Source organism: Fundulus heteroclitus, chromosome 7 (assembly GCF_011125445.2).
Source record: "Fundulus heteroclitus isolate FHET01 chromosome 7, MU-UCD_Fhet_4.1, whole genome shotgun sequence".
Taxonomy (NCBI): domain Eukaryota; kingdom Metazoa; phylum Chordata; class Actinopteri; order Cyprinodontiformes; family Fundulidae; genus Fundulus; species Fundulus heteroclitus.
This window is the reverse complement of record NC_046367.1, coordinates 37331280-37351281: the sequence shown is the minus strand read 5'-3', so window position 1 is coordinate 37351281 and position 20002 is coordinate 37331280. Positions and strand designations below refer to the sequence as shown.

At 40.1% G+C, this 20002-nt stretch overlaps 1 protein-coding gene across 2 annotated transcripts in view; it reads right to left on the bottom strand.

Moving 5' to 3' along the window:
* Nucleotides 1-20002, bottom strand: part of LOC105940119 (neuropilin-2) — a 138184-nt gene that overhangs the window by 95874 nt on the left and 22308 nt on the right. For both annotated transcript variants that reach the window (XM_012882581.3, XM_012882580.3), the window contains exon 3: nucleotides 2960-3141. In XM_012882581.3, the coding sequence (XP_012738035.2) occupies nucleotides 2960-3141 (182 nt within the window). The remainder of the gene's footprint in view (nucleotides 1-2959; nucleotides 3142-20002) is intronic.

The following is a 20002-nucleotide window of genomic DNA, read 5'->3' as shown; positions in this document are numbered from 1 at the left end:
AATTTAAAAACACAAAACATGCTTAACCAACAGCCGGTCTAAATAAAAATGTATTGCTGTGAATTTTGAAACGGGTCCAAGGTACAACCATCAACATTTGAGTCGATGACCTTAAAGTTCAAGGCGGGCAAGGAGGTTTAAAAAAATCCTGCATATATTTAGGAGCCTGGCTGTGGATTGCTCTGAAAGTTAAAACCAACATTTTTAAAATGTATCCCAACGTGCGTAGGCGACCAGTGCAGAGAGGTCAGAACAGGAGTAATATCTGCCCTTCTGCTTGTTTTAGTCAGCAGCTTTAATGCAGCATTTTGCACAGACTTAAGACGGGCCAGGGAGGATTTATTTAAACAGTTAAAAAGACAAGTGCAATAGTCTAAATGGGAAAAAATAAAAGCATGAAAAATAATTTGTAGTTCAGTCTGTCACACGATAGCATTTTGCATTTTGATTTAGGTCCAATCGTTAAATTGTGGACTTATCGTGGCTTGTGGAAAACAGCAAAGAGACTTTCTTTAAACTTTCTTTAAACCATGAGTTTCTTCCTGCCACTCTTCCAGAAAACTCATATTTCTTATGTGCATGACTAATAGTTGCCCTGATAAAAGACCCCCCCCCCCCACCACCCCCGAACTCCGAAGCTCCTCCAAAGGTACCATTTTCCTCTTGGCTGCTTCCCTAAAAAAAGGTTTCCTTGCCTGGCCAATCAGTCCAGCTGAACGTCTGGATTTTATTTAGGGTTATTTAAATATTTATTTAGGGAGTGCAAGTCAGGCTTTCTCTTACGCACTGATGCTGATCACAAGGAATATCAAAAGAAACAGCTAAACCCCTTTCAAAACAAGACAAGAATTATTGACAAAGACAGTTTTTTTCAAAAGCCGGTTTCTTGGAACCAACATATTTTAAAAAAATGCATGGTGGACCAAGGCACAGCAACATATTTTATATTTAGATGGTTCACGGTGAAGCTGGACAATATTTGCGACTGGCATACATTTCCAACAAAATTCTCCCACACAACCAGACGTTCGGCTGCACCTTCCAGGAAAACAAGATCCTGTTAGCAGCACGGCAACAGCTTGAACGCTCCAAATGGCTCCATCGCTGGCGCCAGGGAGGGTCGGACACAAACATAAAGCTGTACAGTTAGATCCTGTAAACACCATGTTTCTTCTACTGACTGTTGATGGTAAGCTAAAATACTACTTCAATGGATGTACTTTCGTACAAGACTTTATCCTTGTTAGAATGGAGCATATGAAGCGGCAGACAAATTGTTCCGATCCTGGTCAAACCCATTACTGAAACTTGTGGAAGTGATATTCTTCCCTACATATGACTGCAATAAAGCGTATGATCAAAACAGTAAACACAGGAATCAAATATGCCTAGAAGAGCCTTTCGGAGCAAACGAAACAGACACAAAACAATAAATATGTCCTATATAATTTCTATTATATTCATTGCTGGTGAGATTTTGTTGTTCAATTGAATCAGCTGATTTGCCAATTGTCCTCTTTTTCTTGTCTTATTTTTCCCCCCCGGGGGTGTCGGTGTGTGAATATTGACACCAGGCTTGTTTTCAAGACCATCAGGTGGTCATGTACAAAGCAACAACACACACGTACTCATACAAACACACTCAGGGAATCCCAAAAGGCTGATGCCAGCATGTGAGAAACACCAACCAACCACACGTGTTGTGTTAGTAACCTCAGCCCTGTGTGTGTGTGTGTGTGTGTGTGTGTGTGTGTCTCAGGGGAACAGGGGCTCAGGACTCAATTAGGCCGGTATGTGTGGAATGCTTTCAGAGGAACGGGACAAGATGGCTGTGAGGCCGCCACTGTTCGCCTCTGTGTCTCACTTGCCCTTGATCTCAATTGGTCTCGCTTCGGCTGACCCATGGCGGCGTGAAGGGGAGCCATGTCAGACACGCAACCTTATACACACACACACACACACACACACACACACACACACACACACACACACACACACAATGTGTCATGAAGCGAAGAAACGACCTGCCTGGACAGGCTGGAGGGCCCTCAGGGGTCCTCCGATGTGTCTCCTGAGGCCTTTGCTCCGACTCCATTTACACCGGGGAGAAAAACGAGGCTTGATCACCTAATGAAGCATGTTTAGTCCTCTTGTAGGTTGTAATAATAGCCTCTTTAAAGGTGTGCTGTAATCATTAATTTACTATAAAGATTCATCATTTCATCCAACTGCTTTCAACTGAAGTTGCAAAACTGAATTTGGTTAAAAAAAAATGCCCCAGAAATATTAAAAACCGAATAAATATCTGCAACTCACACCGACTTTCCCTGCAAGTTTTCCACAAAAATCTAACTCCTACATTTAATTTACTGTAAGATCAAATAGATGCTTTTATTAAAATAAAAAAAATAAAATAAAAGGAGCAATAAGTGAAATTTCATTGTTTTAAATGGAAAGAACTAAAAAATAATGATGTGAAGAACTAAAGGTAATATTTCAGATGGACTATGGTATGACATCATACCGCATATCTCTATGTTGTTTTCAAGTCTCTTGTTCACATAGCCGGGCCGGCCACATGTGCATGTACGTGCATGTGAACAGGTGCCACTCAGGGCTCAGCAAAACCTTCTCTTGTTAACAGCGTTAGAAAGTTATGAGTTACTTGCTTCTTCACTTGACATGTTCCTACGAAAGGTGAGGCTGTTTTGCTAAGTATTTATCTTTTGCAAATATGCGCATAGGAGGCAACACGTAAGAAGGGAAAGGAGGGGCTGGCTGCAGCCGGAGTGAAGGTAGAGAGGAGCGGCTTTTTAGACATCTTGTTTTGGTCTACAGACAGCACTCAAGCACCACCTAGTGGTGAAATATTGCTTATTGCTCCTTTAAGATTAATACCCAACATGTTCTGTAGAAGGTCGGACTGTTCACAAAACAAAGAGAGACGGCATTGATTTACCAGTTTTGTAGATTTCGTAGCGCAGCGAGAAACCCGCCCCCTGCTGGGCGTAGTCTGACACAAACTTGATGTGAAGGGATGGGCCAGATGATATGATTGGTGCAGGGGCGATGTTGCTGCAGTGCTTTCCCAGCAGGTCGCCTGACTCCGAGTTCCCGTCATGGATCTCTACATAGTCGTATCTGCAAAAGACAAACATGCCTTGATAAATACCAGATCTGGTGTTTTACAACAGTAATAACTGGAACGTCATTGGACTGCGTTGAAGCACCCTGAAGAATCAATAATCAAGAGTCTTTGTTGTCATTATGTAACCGTAATGAAATTTTGGAGAGACACCTGCTCAGAATTCACACAGAACATATAGAAACAAAACAAAACACAATGTTTAAGTTGAATGTACCGACAACACTTCCTGAGAAGCTAAAAGCGTGAAAACACTTCTTAGCATCTCAAAAGATTTAAATGTTCAAGAGGCAGGTAGTAGTTGGTTTACAGGATAATGCAAAATGCTGCGTAATTGCTTGGATGTACCAGACAAACTCTCTCAGAGAAGTTAAAAAGTGTGCAAATAGTCAGTAAAAATGTAAATGTTCATGTTGAAGAACTGCGTAATTTACATTGGTGTCCAAACGAACACTCCCTGTGAAACTAAAAGTGTGCAAATAGAAATAAGCCTGTGAGAGACAGTGTAAATAATTATCAGTTGAATCAAGAACCTGTGGAACCAGTAGTGTGTTTGTACACATGCAACAGACTAGGAAATGTGCTGATGGTTTATTGACTTTCGACAGGACGATAGCCTTCACAGCTTTGGGAGAGAAGCCGTTTTTTAAATCTATCAGTTTTTAGATTTATTGTTCCTGAATCGTTTCTCTGATGGAAGTGGGACAAACAGTACATTGGACGGGTTGGATGGGGTCTGTGGCAATGAATACGTCGGGAAGTTTTCTGGATTATTGTAGCATAAACCGTGTCTGGATCTTGCAGACAGAATCCCACAATCCCCTGTGCTGACCTCACCACCCGTGTTAAATTCTTCCTCTCCTGTGCTGTGCAGCTCCATCTATTGAGATGGAGAGGTCCACTATTAGGAACCTCTGATAAACCTAAATAATGGATGGATGAATGGATGGATGATATATTACATTAAACTCCAAAATATAATTCATCATGTTTTAAACATTAGGTGCTAAAATAATGTCTTCTTTCCCATCTATTGTTGGGAAGAAATGGTTAGCATTTAAAAGTATATTGAAAGACAACTCACATGAAATGCAAGCAGACAGGATGCTGGGAATAGTTTTCTACTATAAAAGGATTTTACTGACAAGAAATCCATTTCTATTCCTGTTTCTTTCATGTTTTCTGACAACAAATGTTAAGGTCTATCTGTGGACTCACAGCAGGAGTGCTGCCTCTGTGTCTGGATACCAAAGGCACACCTGCCTGCCTCTAAAATAGCTTCCTGGGAATAAATTCCTGAAGGGAGTTTTAAAGGAAGGCTTTAATGTTTGATTTGAACTGAAACGTGTTCCTTGGCAATTAGGGATTTTCTTAAACTAAAGCAAAGACTTCAGGCTGAACTTTACCTGCATGCTTGTTTACAACATACGAATCAGTCCAGACCAAATCAGTGCTGGATAATTTATCCTGCTCCTGTCTTCAGACATCGCTCTGAAACTTGTGCACCCTTGACTTTCTGTACAGTTAAAAAGCTACTTATGGTTTTATTGCTGTTAAAAATATCATCTGCCGGCAACAGCAGTCATTAAACCGAGTCACCACATGAAGGTATCATGTACCTCTGGATAATAAAAGTAAAGCTCATGGTAAGCTGCTGCCACATTGCACGCGTATTAAAAACGCAGGCATATGAAAAGGGTGCTAATCTTTTCACTATTTGTTCGCTGGCATTTGTCACGCCTTCTGTTTTTTTTTTAAGTATAGTTTGCAAACATAGACCATAAAAGCTAACATGCTTAAGTATATGCTGGAGTTTTGACATAGGAGGAGAGAGCTCATATTGCAAAGCTAAGTTTTGGAAAGTTTATGCCATTCAGGCATAAGATGAAAAGAGACAAAACCAAGCATGTCTCATGATTTTTCAGGCTGTTCCTTTTACAGCATTGCTTCAGTCATCATGGTTTACAGACATTTGTTTTTGCACCGCTTTCTTAAAGTCATTCTATACAACGAGGCTGAGGTCTGGGCTTTGACTGGGCCATTTTAAAGCCTTCGGTCGTTTACTTTTCAGCCATTCTGAGGAGCCTCCTGTTTATGACCCAATTTGGACCAAGTCTTGTCCGGCCGATGAATGGCCTCATATTTGACTCTAGAAGAGATGAATACAGAGGATCTCAGAGTGGATTTCTGCACTGCAAGGTGCACAGATCCTGTAGCCACAGGCCCAAATCATCAGCCCTCCACCACAGTGCAAGGATTGTTTTTGGTTTTCACCAAGCATGATCAACAAAATCCTCTACTTTAGTCTCATCAAGCCAAAGAATTAGTGGTTCATTCAGATGCTTAAGTCATGATGCAATGTGTCTGAGAGACAAGAGTCTTTCACCTGCCAGCTCTTCTAAAAAGAAACACAAAAAAAACATAACGAATAAAAACGATACTTGTTCTGTTTAGATATGCGGAGAAGAGAACATTCATTCAGACTACAGAGGATCTGACACTGATTAAATACAATCAGAGTGTTTAGGTGCTGAGCGAGTTACACGGCCAGGAATTAGACTCACATCCAGCAAATTGCTGAGACAGACAGCAGTGATGTCAGGCACCGAGGGGAAATAATGGCTGAATCGAGCGGATCGGGTAAAATAAACGACACTGAAAATTTAAAAATAGAAAAATAAATACTAAACATGGCGTCTGATGAAACATTAAAAGACCAAAGTACAGGAAATACGTACAAGAAAACGTGAAATGTATCTCTCTCACAGCCTCATGGCCTTTTAACCCTCACCAGATTGAAGGCAGGCCACCATTGCTTCTCTTTGGTGACGTATTTCCGCCTTGGCTTTGTGTTAACTCACACCTGTGTGCTCAAGATAAGCAGACTGGTGAAACTGCTCCTTTTATGGAGATGGACGTACTTGCTGATGACCAGCTGATCAAGTGCATCTGCTTCTATTTTCTCTTTTGAATTATTTGTTTCAGCCAAACACTTAACGGCATGGGAGGAACTGCTAAGTGTGTTTGCTCACTCTCAAAGTTAGATTCAAACAATTTCAGTTAAACATGCATTTCTGGGTATATCCCTGACATAAAACCCTTAAATAAAAATTTCATGCACTTTCTTTTTGAAAGCTTTAGACTATCTGTGACCAAACAGTGGGTAATCCATTAAAAATTACTCAAATGGAGATATTTTATGCCGCTTTAACTTAACTGAAACATCTGAGGAGCTGTAGGTGGTGTAAACTGAGCGTTGTCTTATTCTGATCAAGCGTTATCATCCCTGTCCGAGGGACAGATGCCTTCACAACTTCTTTGCATTAACAAATTGATCATTCCTGTCGAGTCACAAACAACAGAGACCAGACTTGAACAAATATCCTGCAGATCACTGATTGCTTCATGAAATACAACCAAGAATACATGTTTTAGCTGCAGCTCTACCTGTGCACGAGTCTCTGTTTGTCAGCGTCTTCACGTTTGTGTCTGATCTGACAGGTGAGCAGCCTCCTCACACGATGAGGGTCACACACCTCCTATCTTCCCATCATGCATTGTGCAAAAAAATGTGTTTTTGTGTAAAAAATAAAATAAAAACCCAACGAGATTTATGGTGAAAACTGTCACTGTGCATGCATGTGTGTGCCTCTGCAAGAAAGTGTGGGTGAGTGAGTGTGTCACAGCTCCTGTCATACATTTCGTAAAACAACGCCTCATTGTCGTGACAGCTCCTCACACCTCTTGTGTACGACGACAACTCCTTTTCTAATTATTCCTCAGAGTGTTGCTCTGCACTCCTTTTTTTAGAGGTATTGTAAATTAATCTTGAGCAGTTTATCACATATAGAAACATCATCATCATCAGAGAGTAAACCAATGTGTCTTCACGCTGCCTTCTCTACACCTCAGACAGACAGGGGCGGTGTTCCTCCCTGGCTTCAGCTGAATGCTTTTAAAAGTAAGCAAACGCAACAAATCTTAGACCTTCATCCCCACAGTCTGTTCCTGTTGATGCAAACAAAGGTTGTGGTTTTAAACAAGGATCTTCGGAGGGGTTTGAGGTTTCCCATCCATGCATGTGTGGGAGGTACACAGCTTCTAACAAACTGTTTAATCCCATCATCGCCCTTCTTTTGCTCTCCTTTCCCCAAATACATTTCACTGTTCCCAGTCCAAGACGTAGGGAGACCCGCCAAAGGCAACGACTAGACCTCCAAACCCCGTTCTCCCTCGGTGTTCCTCTAAAATTAATTTCCTAACAACCAGCAATGTTTTTTAGTCATCATGTCGGGACTCTAGAGTCCCAACACGAGGAAACAGACTGTAAGAGTAGGCCTGAGTTAGTGTGACGGTAGGAGTATTTATAATTTGTTTATTTGCATTTAAATTTTTTTGGAGGTTTTAAGAGCTCCAATACATCAGTCAGATGTATTTTCAATTCTCCTTACTCGTGGAGTACTGATCGAATGTTCATAGAAACATAAAAAAGATTTAAAAAAATGTTTTATTTGTGTCTGCTACTATGCAACCGGTAAAACATTTAAATAGTTTAAGGTTTGATACACATCTTTAACAGGAGCGATTACAATTGGTCTGTGTATGTACCAGTATTTTAAAAATATACCTTATTTTTTGCAATAAATTGCTTAACAAACCACAATTTGGACGTAATTTAATAAAATTGAACTCAAAATAAGAAAAATAGGTTTAAGGACTGATGATTATGACGATAATGATATTATCTGCTGGTTTTCAGGCTCTCCAAAACAGGAACATATGGGGTAAATCATTTTAAACATAGCACTTCTGCTTTAGTCATGTGAGTGTCAGAGTGCATATTTAGCCATAAGGGATATTTTAAGATTGTTCTTAGAGAAGCAAAGCTGCACTGTTGGCTCTCTGTCAGACAAAGGAAAGAAATTATAGATCTGCCAGTTTCCGCCAACCCCTCTGACCGTTAACAGATGCTTCTTGCAAAAGCGACGATGCCTGTAAGCCACAACAAACTGTAATTCTGCAGCGCTTCCTCTTTTCCTTTACAGCACTTATGCCTGCTGGTCATTTTAACAGAGATGCAATCAAAGAGAAAATACATCAGGAGATTTGAAGGCTTTGTTTAGGCAACAGGCCCATTATTTCCAGATTGATTTTAAAAAGATGGAGAAAGAACAAAAAACACAACCCATGAAGTTTCTTTCTTCGCTAATGAGATTCAAACCTGCTTTCAAACACAGATGCGATTGGATTTTTTTTTCCCACTTTGACAAGGCTGCTAGGAGCATAACGCAGTGAAGGACATTTCATGGACTGAATCTGAAGTAAACTCTCTGCTGGTGCTTTTAAGGGAGGCCTCTGCACGGGAGAAGCTGGACAGATCCTAGCCTTTCCAGATGGCTCTGTGAGCGAAAACAGCCCAAGAGGAATTTACTGATGCGTTGTTACAAATCACATGTGCTAGTGTTCAAGCAGTTTGGGCGGATTAGATTCAAAACACAAATCTAACCTGCCAAAGTGGATGTTTTTAGGTAACAAGTCATTTGGCAGATAAAGCAAAGAGTCCAAAGCCATTACGTCTGCTGTTTCTGAAAGTCACAATTATGAAATTCTGTTAGTTCTTTGCACCACATATGAAAATAAATCACCGCGAAGCGCTGTGTGACTCTCAGTTCTGTATAACCGGACCCACGCGCATCCTTCCACTTCAGACTATATATTCATACAACTGTGTCAACTTAAAGCAGCGGCTGTAATTGTGTCAGCGAAGCAGGTAATAAGAGCGCGAGCAGGACGACCAACTTCACCGATATCAGGTAATAGGTCTATTATTGCCTCGTGCCAGACGGTGTGGACGGTCGTGTGTGGCAGTGTGTACACACGTGTGTGTGCAGCCATAGTCTGCAGGACAACTAATCGATTCCTCATTATGGTTTTAACACACATTGATCAGAGTCAGTCCTTCACTGACACACACACTAGCACACATATAGTTATTACAGTAGCAGACATTGATCAGGGAGACCTTCAGGGCCCCAGGCAGGATTCATAAATCACAGCAGCGGTATTATTATCATTACCAACAGTACCTGAAGGTGGTTATGGGTGCTTTAAAGTTACTACATTAAGTGGTTAACATATCATTGAATCTATTATTTATAACATCAGGTTGTTTAATTTTGATTTTTGGGAGAGTTTTTTCTTTTTTTTGGAGGGGGGGGGTCTTTTGTATGAACAGATGGATGGTTGGATGTAAAGACCTTTAGTATTCATTGACTTAAACTGGATCATGTTCTGAAGGATTAGATTTTACCACCTTTTTAACTACTTTAAAACTGAAGCTTCTTTTTTAACCATATAAAAGCCAAGAGTTATGTTGGTTTGGAAAACTGTTAATCTTATACTTGGAAACATTTTGATCCGATTTCCATGATATTCTGTAAAATAATGTCACTGCACCAACTTAAAAGAGCCCAGCAGTGTCATTGACGGCTCCAGCTTTGGCATTTGCTTTAAACTTATATTTTTCTTCTTCAATCTCCATCCCCAGTCTCTGGAATCTTTATTAGTAGAGGTGGGGACACTTTGAAAGACATCAACATTTCAAAGAAGATCCAGAGCCTGGCTAAAGCAACGCTAGGCTAAAGATTTGAAAGATTGTCCTCATATTAGTTTTATGAGTTCCTTTATTCTTTTTTCTTTGTGTCTTTAGTTTCTTTTTTTATTTCATTTCTGTTGCAGTTTATTGTCATCTTTGAGCTATGTCAATATGTTAAACCCTTTTGTTATTTCTTTACTTTTATTTAGACAGGAAATCTCATTGAGACTGGAGGTCTCATTAACAAGAGAGCCCTGTAACACGGACACAAGGCATCAGTTACGTTTCTGTTTTATTCATTGAATGATGTGTTTTTATTTAGTTTTTTTTTTTTTTTACTTTTTATTTAACCGGTTTAATAATTTTACATAACGTTTCCTGACAGAAATTAAAGTAGGAGACATCACAATAAACATAAAATAACAAAAGTATATCTATAATCTGTGGCTAAGGAGGGTTTTTACATAGAGGAATACAAATAGGCATCTCTTTCCAGCAACATTTCATCCCATCATCCTCTCCATCCATCCATCCATCCATCCATCCATCCATCTTCTAACATGTCTATCCCTTGTGGGGTCGCGAGGGTTGCTGGAACCAATCTCCAGTTGTTAATGGGCGACAGACAGGGTACACCCTGGACACATCGCCAGTCTATCACAGGGCAACACAGACACCCAGATATTGTGAAAAACAAGTCCATCTTTGTACAGAAGTGTCCATAGTTAGCTGCAGGCTTGCAGTAAGTCACTCCATCATGCAAATATGTTTCAGTCTCTGGACCCATTGACTTATAGTTGGTGGTTTTACATCTCTCCAATAATTTTCTTTGCTACCAGTAAAACAACCCTTAGTATGATCCCTGATCTGCATTATATTGGTTTTTAGGTATGGCTCCCAACAAAAACACCGTAGGTTGTGGAACCACTTCTTTTTTTTTTTTTAGTTTATCCACTGATTTATTTTTCTCTTTACAAATACCACACCAGTTTCGCTGCATTCCCCGCTGTACGAGGTAATAAAGCTGGCTGGTTTTTCTCTAGGAGCACTTGTTGCTGTCACCTTGTGCTAGTTCGTCAAGAAAGGCCCTTTTTTATCTCAGGAGCAGGTAAACAGACTAACACTGTTCGTTTTCTATAGTGATCTCCTACTTTGTCGTCCCAGAACAGTGTGATAGCGCCGTCTTTGCCTCTGTGTTTGAACTTTTGCCTGGATGCTTGACTCTCCTGCTGGTAGAGTCACAGTGATGTTAATCCAAACATGCAGGCAGCTGCTAAATGCCCACAGCTGGTAATCGAACTGTCACTCTACACGCTGCTCCTCTCTCCTCCTCCCTCTGTCATGCCTTCTCTTCCCTGCACCTTTCTCCTCCCTGCCGCTCTGCCTTGAGGCCAGTGTCACATCACATCGCTCCATCGTCTCGCTCCTCTCTTGGTCAAGTCTGCAGGACTTCTGCCTGCCAGCCAGATGTGTCTGCATGTGTGATAACATATTCCTACATCTGCAGAGAGAGCGCTGTTCACGTTTGATCTGTGACTTGCGTTACACAAGACATGCAGAGGAGAGAAGAAATCTGGAAGTTAAATGAACGATTGAGGCAGAAAGCCGTTAATAAAAATGTTATTATTGATTACTGCCTCTTTGGGATGTGAATCTTTTTTTCCAGTAGATGTTCATCACACACTTAAGTGTGTTTAACCTGGATTTTATTGAAGAGATCAATGAAAAGTGGTAGCGTGGAAAGAAAATTTTATATATATATATATATATATATATATATATATATATATATATATATATATATATATATTTTTTTTTTATGTTTTTTGCAAATGCAAATCTGAAAAGTTTGGTGCGCATTTGTACTTATCCCCCTTTACTCTGACACCTCTAAGTAAATTCCAGTTGCAACAATTGCCGCAATAATGTAAATACAGCTGTTCTCTTGGGGTCTGATACGATTTTAGAGACTATTAGTAAGCAAACAGCATCATGAAAAGTGAAAACCAAGAAACACAACAGACAGACTACACATTGCATTTAAACCCCGCTTTTTTCAAGTCAGACATCCCAAATTCGGAACAATTATTACAAAATGTAAATAAAATACATGCATTTAGTTGCAACATGAACAAATATGTAAAATGCTTTTGCATGGCAGCGCACACCATTGTTTGTTTCTCCCAAACGCTCCACAAAAGGCTCCATTTGTTGCTTGTGGAATGCATGGCTTGACTTTAACATCCTTGCTGTTCCTTGTTCTGCCCGTTTTACAAGCCTTATGTCGTATCTGAGTTGATCATTGTGTGGCCTCATGACATTACATATGATTTCATGTCTTTGAACTGTTAAACAAATGGGTGGAGTTTAAGAAATACAGTTGCAGACAACCCCAATATGAATAGAAACTTCTAGAAAGAAGTAACACAAGAGTAAATGACTGAATTGTCAACGCGTTCTGATACAAAACACTGAATAATGATTTTGATCCTTAAAAGACCAGCTGATAGCGGAGGACGGCAGTTTGGAGAGGGATGGAAAGAATGTGATGAGTTAGACTGAAGCGCACAAAGCAGATTGAACACAAATAGGCCAAAAAAAACGAGAGCAGGGAGCAGAGAGAAGGAGGGAGGAGGGCAGGTGAGAGAGATCGAAGAAGGTGAGATGCACAAAGTTGCAAGAGCAGTTGAAAGATGATAGATGGAATCCATTGGGGCGACGGTGACGACGGTGGGAGTGGGGACATGAATCTAGGGGCGAGGATGGGGGGGGAAGAGCCAGGAGGAAAGAGGAGAGGAGACAGAGCGACAGGAGGTATCTGTCAGGATAATTTGTGCGTGCCCTCAGCGGACCCTGACGCTGCACTTTTCCCTGAGCGCCCGCGTGTGCATCTGTGTTTGTGTGTGTGTGTGTGTGTGTGTGTGTGTGTGTGTGTGTGTGTGTGTGTGTGTGTGTGTGTGTGCTCTCCAAATACTCCAAATTGAGATCTTGTTTTCAGAGACACAGCAGTGCAGAGAGCTATGGGAGGACATGTGAGATAAGCAACCAAACCAGTGAGTCATACCTCTAAATTCCCATTCTGTACGCCATAAGTAAGATTGTGTAGAAGTCCCAAAGTTCTCTCATCAGCTATAGAAATGTTTCACCTCAGCAGGGAACTATTCATCAACACAAATAGGAAGCACTAAAATCAGAGGGATACAGCTAAAATCCAGGTAGTTGCTGCGTTCAGGCTTTAGATTTGGTTTACAGCCCCTTCAATCAAAAAGCTACAACTCCACATTTTGACAAATGTAACCTCCGTGATCTATTGTCCTGCAGCTAACTAATTCAATTTATTTCTCAAATCTGTTTGTCAAATATTATGCGTGGGACATGACCCCAGCACTTCCTGCATCTATGCCCTCTGTCCCCCACACTTTGTTCAGCTGTTACAACCGTTTAATCCATAATTAACGACGTGTTTTGCCAAACCAGGGTAACGACGGCATGCCTTGCTCCTGAGCAATGCTGCACAGCGTGTCACAATCATGCTCAGCAAACCAGCCAGGGCCAGAAAAGGTTTTTAACCATGCAAGCTGAGTAATGCTGTTGCATGCATATTTTAGCTAAATGATGACAAATCCATACATGCCAATATATCATATTTAGCTAGTTAACACGAATACTAATGTTGTGTTCACCTGTGTTGCATCCCTTGCTAGTAAGTTCATGCAGGAAATAAACTCAGTCCTCTTTCTTTTCTATGCAGAACTTGTGATCACTGTGGCCTTCAAGATATTTAAAAGAAATCTTTGCTGCAGCAGAAAGAGCTGAGTCAGGGAGGAGACACTTCATTTGGCACTTAATGATCTGGCTACTTACCCTGTAGATGTTCGGGGGTCATTGTGTCAACTCAGCCAGAGCTTGGCAGCTACAACTTTAGATTTTCTCAGTATATAGTTGAAAGAATTTGGTCTGTCCCCTGGTGCTGCACAGTGGCTGTTAGTGATTATGTGGTTCTATTGCCACTAAGGAGAGATGCGAGAGGATGATAAATCACTTAATAGGCCTCTGAAAAAAATTGTCCCCGCTCACTTCTTGGCTGATGGTTACACCCCTGGTTGTTAGGCTGACTTGGGTACAAAGGGATTAAAAAAACAAATGAAACCATTTAATAGCTGGTTTCTTGCAATGTTTCCATCAAGATAGACTTTACTTCTAGATGTTTGTCTAAGAGACGGCCGCAACAATTATTTTTTCCAGTTACAAGAAAGAAAGATTTGGAAATATCGTCCATCACAATTAAACGGACAGTCATGGTTTAGAGAGAAGAAGAACAAATGTGGCACAATTGATCATATTAAAGTAATACAGGATAAAAGAAAAAGTTAGCACGCTGCATGTCTGTAAAGCTTCGCACTACAACCTGGCTACAAGAGCGGCTTGCCCGACTAAATACCTGACGAATAGCAACTTGTTTTTTCTTGGGTTACTCTGCAAAAAACAAAATGTAAAAAAAGTGGTTATAATCTGCACCATAACTACTTTTACTTGATGAGTTACAACTAGATTTAGACTACTAAATCTGCTGTTTTCTTTCTATATTATTGCACTAGTCTATGGATCAATTCAAGCCAACGATAAAATAAATGCTACAAGTAACATTATCATAACTAGAATTGATATGTTAGGATGTTTTTGCAACAGTATTAATAACTGTTGCTTTTGCTACTTTAAATAAAACAAATAAATGTACATAAAATGACAAATTTCGCTGGTGTTTTTCTCAAAGTTATCATACTATAGGGGAGCTCATTCTGGCCCATATTCATTTCAGTGTAAAATGCATTGGTCAGTTGTTTGCATAATAATGTAATGTGTGTCGTTAGGATTTAAGGATATACCTTTCTTCAAAGGTAATAGCATGTTGAGTAGTGGGCAGAAACTGCAGCAATTCAATGTTTTGTCACTGCATTAAGCAGCATCCCAAAAAATGATAATTACTAAGCGGCGTTCTTCTGGTAGGTGCACCACCTCTTGGTTTTTGCAACTCGGCAGATGCTGTGCAGACGGTGCATATTGAAAATTAACAAGCTCAATCAAAGCAATTTGTGAGCAGGTCTCTTTGTATAAAGATCACTTTAATCTAACAGTGCAGGAGCCTGAGGTTTTCCAGAGAGACTAAAACTCATGGAAAAGGAACTTGGCAACAGTGGGAAAAGTATGATTCATTAGAAACAGCTTAACTTTGAATGATGTTTTATTTTACAAACTTATTGTGTCTTAATAAAATGTCCTGATCTGGACATTTTGGTTAACAATACTAATCAGAGTCATTTAAGATCTGAGGTTTAGTGACACCCAGTTTCTAACAGAGGGAGGTAGTAATTAGTTATAGTTACTCAGTTACATTTACTTGAGTAACTTTTTGAACAAAGTCTACTTTTAGGAGAAGTTTTACTACACTGTACTTTTTATTTTTCCTCGAGTCATGTTATTGAAAAAAATCTCAACTCTTCAGTAAAATTTCTGGTTACTCTATACACTGTGGGTAACTTCACTGAATAAAGAACAGACTCGTTTAACTAAAAATGCACCTGAGAAACACACCTGTAGTTTACGTTAAAGTGAGATCTCTAGTTTGTACAATGCTGAGATCATTGAGCCATTTGGAGCTCAAGTGAACATACAGCAGTAGATATTCTAATTTTGCACTGTTTTAATATACTGTATGTATTGACTGCTGTAAAGTATTAGTTTCATTGACATTATGATAGAAAAAAATTCAAATAGGTGTTTCTCTGAGTAGCGTTCCTACTGAATACTTTTTTTCTCTTACTTGAGTAAGAGAAACCAACCATTTTGGTTTGGCTACTTTTAACTTTTAGCTGAGTAAAAGTATGTTGAAGTAGTGCTACTGTTACTTGAGTACTACTTTTGAATACTTCCAACTTTGGTCTCTAACTACTTAATTAACAATAGTTTTAGGTGCAGTGAAATGACACACTACATCTCAACTGTATTAAACTTTTTGCATTTTTCTTGACAGCTATATATATATATATATATATATATAGAGAGAGAGAGAGAGAGAGAGAGAGAGAGAGAGAGAGAGAGAGAGTGACAGCGAGAGAGAGAGAGAGAGAGAGAGAGAGAGAGAGAGAGAGAGAGAGAGAGAGAGAGAGAGACTCTAAAGATAAATCTGACTACAGCACCAGACGTTTTGATCATCATGATATTTTTGTGAAGAGCTGTTTGTTAAAGAGCTCGGAGAGCACTAGAACTTTTACTTTGCATTTTATTTATTCATATCGACTGTACTTTTAAAATTTGACATGGCTTTAATATAAAGTTTTCTCCTGCTCCATGAACTTAGCAATTGGCTTTGAATGTCATAACATTTTCAGCTGTGGACTTGCAGCCAGCTGGCCAGATGGTACAAACAGACCACAAGGTGCTAGAGCCAATAGCCTTTCTTTTTTAAATGGTAAATAATAAATACTTTGGGACACCTCAGACCTTTTAGTTCTATGCACAGCCTATAATACAGTTTTTAAAGCTGTCCAATAAAGGTTAGGCTCTGACCGCAGGACTTAGTGGGGAAACGGTGAATCATACTCCTGCGGAGAAACTTAAACATCATATAAGATGCTTGGTCGTAACATTGTTCAGTAGCACATGAGCAGCAGCACTGATGTCACTCTTAACAAAATATGTAAAGCGAGCTGTACAATTGTTCTTCCCCTTCCCTTGCAAAGATCTTGTGACAGAAAGAAGGCCACAAAGAAGACGCTCAAAGACACAAAGCCTTAACTGCAGTTGGTTATTATATTCTTTGGAAGTGATCACTGAAATCAGCACTCTTCAGATTCAGCATAGTTGTAACACGAACCTGCTGCTTTGAGCGATGCATGCTGTGCATAAAGTCACAGACCTGTGAGTTTTTCTCTATTCATGTCAATCCCACAAAAATAGAATTTTTCTAAGAATGCAGAAACAACATTGATTATTAAAGATTACCACTCTAAACATAGTGCAATATCCATCCATCCATTTTCTAACACGTCTATCCCTCATGGGGTCGTGAGGGGTACTGGTGTCTATCTTCAGCATTAAATGGGCGAGAGGTGGGGTTCACCCTGGACAGGTCACCAGTCTATCGCAGGGCAACACAGAGACAAAGAGGACAAACAACCATTCACGCACCTAAGGAGAATTTAGAGAAGCCAATTAACCTAGCAGTCATGTTTTTGGACTGCAGGAGGAAGCCAAAGAACGCACGCATGCACAGGGAGAACATGCAAACTCCATGCAGAGAGACCCAGGGCTATAGGACTCAAACCCAGGACTTTCTTGCTGCATGGCAACAGAGCTGCCCACTTCGTCACTGTGCAATAGTGGAATATGACATTTAGAAATATAAAACAATAAAGCAGTTGTAGATTCATGTTGATGGATGAAGCAGATGGTATTAAGAATGTAAAGAAAGAGGCCGAGATAAACCACACGGTCATCCATAAAGTAGCCTTTGTTTGCAGGCATATTTGAGTTTTTTTCTTTCTTTTTTTTTGTTCCAGCAAGATGAATTTATGTTTTCGTTTACTCAAGAGTAACAACAGTCGTCTGATTCTGATTCTCAAAGCTGAGAAAGGAAACACGTGCAATGTGTTTTTAGAACCATATCAAATTCAAGAGGCAGCCTAAGCCAATTAAGGAGATTAACACACTGATGTAGCGTGTGTGTGTGTGTGTGCGTGTGTGTGCGTGTGTGTGTGTGTGTGTCGTATGTGTTGAGGCTGTTACTCATAAACAGTGGATGACCATGTATGTCTATCCTCCATAGAAGCAAACACCAACAGCTCCTGCTTCTTTTTGCCCTCTGAACCCAACAGCTCAGTTTCAGGCACACACACACACACACACACACACACACGCACACACACACACACACACACGCACACGCTTATGAAGACCCACTCAGGGCCAGGAGCTGGTAAACGTAAATAGCTCCTCACCAAAGGGCACCAGCAACACTGCAAATATCTCACTCTGTAGGCTAGATGAGGTCTTTAAAGAAAAAAAAAACGTAAAAAAAAAATCAGAGCATGCTATTTCTTATTACTACTACATTTCATCCTCCTGGGAAACGGCTGAACCTTAAATGGATCTTAGAGGAGTGAGGCACAAGATAAGTTAAGGGGGTGAGAAAATAGGCGGTAGGCAGAGATACGGAGAAAAATCCGGACGGAAAAAATGGAGAAATCCCCCGTAGAAAGTGGACAGTCAGTACAACTGAAGGAATACCAAGAGCCTCGGGACAAAGACACAAGTATGTTTTTCATTTTCACAGCTCTGTGGGAAAGCAAAGCAAAACAAAGCGCAGTGAGCATTTTCTACGTCCCCGCCTGTTAACAAACAGGCAGTCTGTGAAATATTGATGCTTCAATCCCTGGAAAGAAATGTCTGAATGATTTTGGTACATCTGAGTGGGGAGAACTCACCTATCTATAATTGATACAGCAGAAATGTTAATAAGTGGATGAGAAAGCACTGAAACGCGGACTGGGGTTGAAAAAAGGAAGCGCGTGTGCTACTATGTGCATTTCTATATTTGTCTCTGTTGCTGTCTGTGCCACAAAGTTTGAATCCGGAGCGTTTTACTCACACAAAAGTCTCCCAAAGGCCTCTCTCCGCTGTGCATGTGGAGCATTCACCCATTTTGATGCAGCCACAGAGATAAGAACTTCCAGGCAGTAGATCTTGTGGCACTTAAGGCTTCACAAGCAATTGTTCCAGAAAGTCTCAGTTTCTCTGATTCAGGTCCACGGCTATCTTGTAAATGTCAACAGCTGTGCTCGATTTGTCCACTCTTGGACCAATATATATAGCGAGTCAGCAATTTTGCAACGCTGCTTAAATTGTCTGCAGTAATTTCTACTTTCAATGGCGACCTGGAGGTTTGCCACTTGATGCAGTAAAAGTAGTGTGCAGAGGTTGGGCTATACATTTCTCACAATAAGCCGCACTGAACTACAGCCTGAGCTGTGAATGCTAACGTACTCAACTAATTATTGCGGGTTTCAGACTCCCTGGAAATGCCAACGCGCTGCTAGTTCCTGGATGTCGCAAAACTGTAATAATCTCCCGCTGTTGGTTGCATAAGACACTTCTCATATGACATGATTCAAGATCACTGTACAGACACTGCAAAAACGGACCTAAAAATAAGCAAAATGTTCTTAAAATGTGTGTTTTTGTCCTAGATTTGAGCTGGTAAATAAGATTATCTGCCAATAGAGTGAGTATTTTGACCCCTAAAATAAGATAATTAGACATCCTACACTTGAAATAAGATGATGGTGATGGATTGTTCCTATTTTAAGTGCAAAAATCTTATTCCATTGGCAAATAATCTTATTTATCTACTCAAATCAAGGACAGATACACTCATTCTAAGAAAATTTTACTTATTCTTAGTTCCGTTTTTGCAGTGGAGGCATGGTCAAGTGGAAAAGTTAGCACACCCCACGAAAGCCGGTGTGTGGTTCTAAGACATCTGGAAAAATGTATATTAATTTTGATTTGACTAAAAATAAAAATAAATAAATAAATGTAATAAAACCAAACAATAAGAACTGAGAAATACAAATTAAAGTTTCATGGAAAATATCATGAAAAATCTAATTTCTAGTGAAGAATAAATTAGGACGCCTCCATATTTAGCCCTACCTTAAACGGCTGAAGGTGCATCACATCAGGTACAAATAATTAGATAATTGATGCATGGCATCTTAATGGATGGTTTTCATGTTAAAACCTCAGACATTTAGTTCAGTGTACTCCTGACTGTCAGAAACAATGTCTGAGGCCTTGAGACTTCTCAGATCCTAGCAAATTATGAATACGGTAAAGGATTTCAAAAGGTCTCAAAAAGATTTAATATCATCCATCCCACTGTACGGAGAAAAAAAATATAGTCTTGACTTGGGAGTCGATCAAATCCAATGCCAACATGTCATGTCTGGCAACCCAAGCAGCTTCACCCTGAGAGAAGACCGCAAGATGGTAAAAAACTCCAAATCAGTAAAATGTCATCATGGGATCTCCAGCAGGTTTTTGCTACTGTTGATGTGACTGCATGCCTGTACAGACTGAAAGAGACTGAAGGTTTAGCTTTCATGACAGGAGTGCAAGGAGGAAATGTTTATGCCGTAAAAAGAACATGGAGACAAAGACCAGGACTATTGAAATAAAGTTCTTTGAACAGATGAGTCTAACAT